This window comes from Miniopterus natalensis, chromosome 12, assembly GCF_054644295.1.
Source record: "Miniopterus natalensis isolate mMinNat1 chromosome 12, mMinNat1.hap1, whole genome shotgun sequence".
Lineage (NCBI taxonomy): Eukaryota > Metazoa > Chordata > Mammalia > Chiroptera > Miniopteridae > Miniopterus > Miniopterus natalensis.
Window position 1 is genome coordinate 67256558 of NC_142092.1, and position 7301 is coordinate 67263858.

The 7301-nt window shown below is 44.6% G+C and overlaps 1 protein-coding gene across 1 annotated transcript; it reads right to left on the bottom strand.

The window, feature by feature from the left end:
• Nucleotides 1-439: 439 nt before the first annotated feature.
• HSPA5 (heat shock protein family A (Hsp70) member 5) lies at nucleotides 440-4768 on the bottom strand. Its single transcript, XM_016210965.2, has 9 exons — nucleotides 4683-4768; nucleotides 4387-4598; nucleotides 4061-4292; nucleotides 3550-3687; nucleotides 3132-3244; nucleotides 2650-3040; nucleotides 2281-2518; nucleotides 1792-1959; nucleotides 440-1341 (listed from the first exon to the last, which is right to left on the bottom strand). The coding sequence occupies exons 2-9, from the start codon at nucleotides 4506-4508 to the stop codon at nucleotides 779-781; spliced, it is 1965 nt and encodes a 654-aa protein (XP_016066451.1). The 5' UTR covers nucleotides 4509-4598; nucleotides 4683-4768; the 3' UTR covers nucleotides 440-778.
• Between the last annotated feature and the right edge of the window lie 2533 nt (nucleotides 4769-7301).

The following is a 7301-nucleotide window of genomic DNA, read 5'->3' on the forward strand; positions in this document are numbered from 1 at the left end:
GCTCAGTGGTTGAGCCTTGACCTATGATCTAGATGATGGTTCGATTCCCAGGTCAGGGCACCCCCAGTGGGGGGGGGGGGGAGTGCAGGAGGCAACCAGTCAATGACACTCTGATCACTGATGCTTCTCTCTCTCCCCTCCTTTCCTCTCTCTGAAATCAATAAAGACATATTAAAAAAGCCACCAGACAGTTTTAGAAAGATAAAGGAAAAGAGGAAATTTCAAACATGTTCAAGCAAACTCCACTCTTGGGCATTGTGAAATGGCCCTTGCCTAAGTGAGGATATGGGTAAATTAAACTGAAGTTAGGCAAGTTCTCAGAGAGTACTAAATAAAAATGTTTCCTTACCTCAAAACCCCAACACCCCCCTCCGTTCCATGAGAATATAAACCTAAAATAAATGATTGACCTAATTAGAAAGCTTATCACAAATATTAGACCAGTGTAAATAACAAACATTTATTGGTGTCACTTATGGTAGAAAATAAAGTTCCTAAACCAGATGCACATGACCCAATTGTTAAATAGAACATTTCCATAGTGAACACATGCCCTAACCCAGCTTTTTACCCACTTTTTAAGATAGCCAATTCTGACCCCGACATGTGAGCAACTGCTAATGAAAAGCAGTAAACAGCCACTTGGGCTATAGCATTTTCAACTCCACTCCAAGGTGAAGATTCCAATTACATTTGAGACTTAAGTTCTCTCAATTTTTTCCTAACGAAAGTTCCTGAGTCCAGTATTTACAATATTACAGCACTAGCAGAGTAGTGTCTACAACTCATCTTTGTCTACTGGTTCCTCATCACCAGTTGGGGGAGGACCTGCACTTCCATAGAGTTTGCTGATAATTGGCTGAACAATTTCTTCTAGTTCCTTCTTCTTAGCTTTGAAATCTTCGATGTCAGCATCTTGGTGACTTTCCAGCCATTCAATCTTTTCCTCTACGGCTTTTTCCATGGTCTCCTTATCTTCAGAGGAAAGTTTACCTCCCAGCTTTTCTTTATCACCAATCTGATTCTTTAGAGAATAGGCATAGCTTTCCAATTCATTTCTGGTATCAATGCGCTCTTTGAGCTTTTTGTCTTCCTCAGCAAACTTCTCTGCATCATTAACCATCCTTTCAATTTCTTCAGGTGTCAGGCGATTTTGGTCATTGGTAATTGTGATCTTATTTTTGTTGCCTGTACCTTTGTCTTCAGCTGTCACTCGGAGAATGCCATTCACATCTATCTCAAAGGTGACTTCAATCTGTGGGACCCCACGGGGAGCAGGAGGAATTCCAGTCAGATCAAAAGTTCCCAGGAGATGATTGTCTTTTGTCAGGGGGCGTTCACCTAGAAGTTACACACAAAAATCTTGTTAGTTGTTAATGACAAACAGTACATCTGGATCCCTACATTTCAGTCTGTTAAAGCCTACAGTGGCAAGGACACTCTTATCAATCCAGAAGTGGGTCACTAATCTACAAGAAGCAACAAATGGGACTAACAGTGAATTAAGTTACTACTAACTCTTAGTTGAATTTCACCTACTTTACATGAACCCTTTTCTTGTTCCTGTGTTCTAGAAATAGCTCAGAAATTATTCCTAATGGGAAGGAGTGCTATGTAGCTAGGTAAAAACTGGATTTTAATGCTGACTATACCAAATTCAACACTAGTCAAGTTAGGGACCCTCATCTGAAAACAGATATTTCTTTCCCTACTCTTTTCAACAGAGTATAGTAAGCAAGAAGTCATACTGTTCACAAACACACCACGGTATTAACAAAGGTAAACAATTACCTTCATAAACCTTGATTGTAACAGTTGGCTGATTATCAGAGGCTGTAGAAAAGATTTGTGACTTCTTGGTGGGCACCACAGTGTTCCTTGGAATCAGTTTGGTCATGACACCTCCCACGGTTTCAATACCAAGCGTAAGGGGACATACATCAAGCAGTACCAGATCACCTGCAAAGGTAATAGAGAGTTAAGAGTTAAGTTCTAATTAAAGAGTCACAAGAGCACTACCAAGCAGTCTCCCCATGACCAGTACAACTTGATCTTCTCCATCTTGCTATTTGGTTAGGTTCTATGCAAAACCATTTTAGAAGCAATGAATTAAATATAGTTGCGTAAGATCTTGAAACTGTACCGGGTCTTGTCCTGCGTCCTTTATTAGCTGTGTGACCTTGTTGCTCATATTCTATCCCTTTCTAAAGTAACAGCTAATTATACTCTTCCCATCAAGCCGCCGAAGCACTGTGGACGATGCTTGTGATCCTGACCTACCTGTATCTTGATCACCAGAGAGTACACCAGCCTGGACAGCAGCACCATACGCTACAGCCTCATCTGGGTTTATGCCACGGGATGGCTCCTTGCCATTGAAGAACTCTTTAACCAGTTGTTGAATCTTTGGGATTCGAGTAGAGCCACCAACAAGAACAATTTCATCAATATCAGACTTCTTCAAATCAGAATCTTCCAGCACTTTCTGGACAGGCTTCATGGTAGAACGGAACAGGTCCTAGAATAAGAGACATTAATTACTGTGATGACATGTTATACTGGTATATTGTCTCAATTTCTAAATGCACTGTCCAAACTCAAGAGAATCTAACTAGATCTCATCAACAAAGCAAAAAACAAGGAACATACCATGTTTAGCTCTTCAAATTTGGCCCGAGTCAGGGTCTCAGAGAAGTCTTCTCCTTCATAGAAGGACTCAATTTCAATTCTTGCTTGATGTTGAGAAGACAGGGCCCGTTTGGCCTTTTCTACCTCACGCCGGAGTTTCTGCACAGCTCTGTTGTCTTTCCTAACATCTTTGCCAGTCTTCTTTTTGTAGAGCTTGATGAAGTGTTCCATGACACGCTGATCAAAGTCTTCTCCACCCAGATGAGTATCTCCATTAGTGGCCACAACTTCAAAGACACCATTATCAATGGTGAGAAGAGACACATCAAAGGTTCCACCACCCAGGTCAAACACCAGGATGTTCTTCTCCCCTTCCCTCTTATCCAGGCCATAAGCAATAGCAGCTGCTGTACTGTTAGGAGAATTCAAGGGGAAAAAAAATTCAGTTAAGTTTACATTTTCCCTATTTAGCAAATATCCATCCCTTTGAATTTAACACTTACGGCTCATTGATGATTCTCATGACATTCAATCCAGCGATAGTTCCAGCATCTTTGGTTGCCTGGCGTTGGGCATCATTGAAGTAGGCTGGTACAGTAACAACTGCATGGGTAACCTAAAAAAATAACCAAAGGTAAGTGTATTTTATTACATGGCTTAACCCTTATTTTAAGTTACAGTCAAACCATCACTTCAGTTTCTAAGCCAGTTTATTTGTAAAATGGGCATAATATATATAATTTTGTACCCAGGGAAAGTCCCTAGTATCTTGTTTGGCCTACAGTAAAGCATGCAAGGAATTAAAACTGATATACATGAATGTCATTCAGATTCAAATTATTAAAACAATGAAGGCACTTATACCACAAAATCTGTCAAGAATAGTAATAATAAAATTAACATTGTTACAAAGACACTTACCTTTTTTCCCAAGTAAGCCTCAGCAGTTTCCTTCATTTTAGTGAGAACCATGGCAGATATTTCTTCAGGAGCAAAAGTTTTTGTTTGCCCACCTCCAATATCAACTTGAATGTATGGTTTAGTTTTCTTTTCAACCACCTATTTTAAAGAATGATTATTATTTCCAGATACAAAGCAGTGACACTTCAAACTTTTAAAAGATCGTTGGCCCAGACACATTTCCTCCCCCATAGTTTGTTTGGTTTACTTTGATCCCTTGAAGCTGAATACTGACAAGAAATACTTCTCTTAATCCTAAACTATTATGCACAGAGTAATCATGTGTGAAGTTTGTCTACCAACTTTACTTTAGTAAGTTTGTAGCATACCAGAATTATTAACTAAAAATTATTACATATATTATGTCTCTCTCCTTTTTGGTCGTCAACACTGTTTTTTCAGTAACCTCTTAATCTTAAACACTTCCACCACCACCACCCACATCCTATTTGGTGAAAAAACCCGGTCGAACCTTGAAAGGCAAGAACTTGATGTCCTGCTGCACAGACGGGTCGCTCCATGTGCGGCCGATAAGCCGCTTGGCGTCGAAGACCGTGTTCTCGGGGTTGGAGGTGAGCTGATTCTTGGCTGCGTCTCCGATCAGACGCTCCCCTTCAGGAGTGAAGGCCACATAAGACGGCGTGATGCGGTTGCCCTGATCGTTGGCGATGATCTCCACGCGGCCGTTCTTAAACACCCCGACGCTGGTGGAGAAACCGAACGGAAATAAGCACAGCCATTCTCACGGCAGTCCAAGAGGCCCAGCCCCATTCTCCCCCTTCCACCAACACCACTCACCAGGAGTAGGTGGTGCCCAGGTCGATGCCGACCACCGTGCCCACGTCCTCTTTCTTGTCTTCCTCCTCGGCCAGCGCTGCGCCGAGCAGCAGCAGCACCGCAGCCACCAGGGAGAGCTTCATTTTGCCGTCGCTGTCGGTCAGCAGGCAGGCAGGGCGTCACGACCAATCCAGGCACAGGCCGAAGCACGGGAACGCACCGAGGTTACCGACCTGAGAGCGACACGGAGCCCGGGGTCAGGAGGAGCGGCAGACAAGACGAAGGGCAGGTCCGGAAAAGCAGGCCGCGGCGCTTACCTCTCACAATCACGAAATCCCCAAATCGGTAAGCGTGTAATATCTCAGCCAGCGTCTACCGCGCGGTCCCCCGGCTCCGTTTATATACCCTCCCCCCAGCCCCGTCGTGGAGGCCGCCGATTGGTCAAAGCTCAGCTAGTTGGAGCCCGCTGATTGGTCCAGGCCGCCAAGCTGGCCGCCGCCGATTTGAAGCAGCTTCCTCCGCAACTAACGTCATCGCTACGCCCCTAGGGAAGGCTCATTGGCTGCTGGTAGCGCCCAACAATCACCAATGGGAGGCAACATCCGCCCGCGTAAGCTGGGCCCATTGGTTCAGCATCTGTCCGTCTCTCGAGGCGACCTCTCACCCGGAGGTAGTTTCTGCGGGTAACCGCTGAGATCCCGCCTCCAGGCTGGGTCCTCGGGGTTCGGGGCGCGTCTGGCGCGCATGATTTCCCCCGGGAGAGTGTGGGACTTCAGGCCTTTGCTTCTGCACTCTCCGCCTGCCCCTCTGCCCGTCATCCCGAAGCGGGAAGCCGTTCTTCCTTCTCCGGGCCTCCATCCTGTCCCATGCAGCAGGTCTCAGCGTAGGTGCTACGATCACCTCAAAACGAATTTCTTTGCCTTTAATAGCCATTACCGGGACTGGGGGTACGAGCCTCAGAGCCTCTTGTTGCTCACCGGCCCGCAGCCCTCGAGCCGGGACCTTGGCTTGGGCACCGCCCGGCCGCGAATCATGGCTCCTCCTAGCCAATATGTCGCCCCTACTCCCCCTCCCCAGCTATCTTGTCTATTCCAGGCCTCTCCACCTTGCCCTGCCCCACGGTAAATCCCAGGACAGGCCTGACCAAAGTAATTGTCTCCTAGCCCTGAATCCCCTCCGCGCCGTGGCAACCGGCTCCTTGAAGAGCTTCCTAATGCCGTCGCTCCCACCTTGGGATGTGTCATTTTTCTAGGGTACTACCCCTTGCCTTCCCCTCCCCTGTCCATCCTTTCCCTTAGCGGCTTACGTTATCATTTACAAGACCTTCCTCATCCTTTATTCTTGATACCTTTAGACCTTCACTCTTTTTGTCTTAATTGTGCTTAAATGCTTTTGATACACAAAGACTTCTTGATGCTGCCTTAATCTTGTATAACATTCTGTAGCAAAAAATAATACAGGTTACTGCTTACTTGAGGTTTACTATGTGCCAAGCTTAGTTCTGTTTCCTGTGTCGTTCAGTCCTTACACTTCAATATTTGCCATTTCCCATTTTCAAGATGAGAACATTGAGACAGAGATTAACTAGCTTAAAATCATAGAGCTGGCGAGGAATGGAGTTAGGATTTTTTTTTAACCTTTTTGTTGAATTTATTGGGGTGACATTGGTTAATAAAATTATATAGGTTTCAGGTGCATCATCTGTATATTGTATGTTCACTACCCCAAGTCAAGTCTCCTTACATTTATCCCCCATACCCTCTTGTACCTCCCCCATCCCCCTTTCCCTCTGGTAATCACCATACTGTTGTGTGTGCCTATGAGGGGATGGAGTTAGGATTGATATTCAAGTCAGCATGACTCCATAACCAGTGCTCTTAACGATTTTTTTAAATTAGTGAATTAATTCAACAATGTTTTTGGAGGACCTACTGTGGACAGGCCAAAGGCCCAATATAAAATATTTTCAGATGGTTACAGAAAATGCGTGGGACATTATCGTAGTCAGGAAATGATGACTCTAATATTTTCCCCACTAAATGTATTTTTGAAATTCATGAGTATGGGCAGTACTGTGTACACATAGCATTGAAACATTTTACACGAAGTTCACTAAGATGCTGAGTGTAGGATTCAGCACTCAGGAGTTTTCCTCTCTTTATGCCCTTCAAAGGTTATACTGGTGACTCAGAATTGACTCCATTCTTACTACAGAAGTTGCATCATCCATCTCTTTTAACAGGACTTGTAATACTGCAGTAATACTGACCCTTCTTTAGGTTGCATCAGTCTATTATCAAGATAGAAATCACCATTCAGCCCTGGCCCGGTGACTCAGATGGAGTATCATCCTGTACACCAAAAGGCTGCCATTTATATTCCATGTCAGGGCAAAAACTTAGGTTTGGGTTCCATCCCCAGTGAGGGCAGGTTCGGGAGGCAACCAATTGATACATCCATGTACCCATGTGTCTCTGTCTCTCTCTTCCTCTCCCTTTGTCTAACAAAGAAAAAAAAGAATACAAAAAAAAAAAAAAATCACCATTGAGCCACATTATGGCTTCATATCAATTTGAGCAGATTTCCTATACCACAGGGTAGGGCAAAAGTAGGTCTACAGTTGTTTGTATGGGAAATAATACAATAAATAATACGAGAATAAACTGTTCCATGTACTCAAAACTGTAAACCTACTTTTGCTACACCCTGTATATCACAGTTCACTTCTATTATAAACAAAGCTTTCGCCCGGCCGGCGTGGCTCAGCAGCTGAGCATCGACCTAGGATCCAGGAGATCGAGGTTCGATTCCCGGTTGCGGGCACATGCCCCGGTTGCGGGCTTGATCCCCAGCTGGGGGTGTGCAGGAGGCAGCTGATCAATGACTCTCATCACTGATGCTTCATCATTGATGTTTCTATCTCTCCCTCTCTCCTC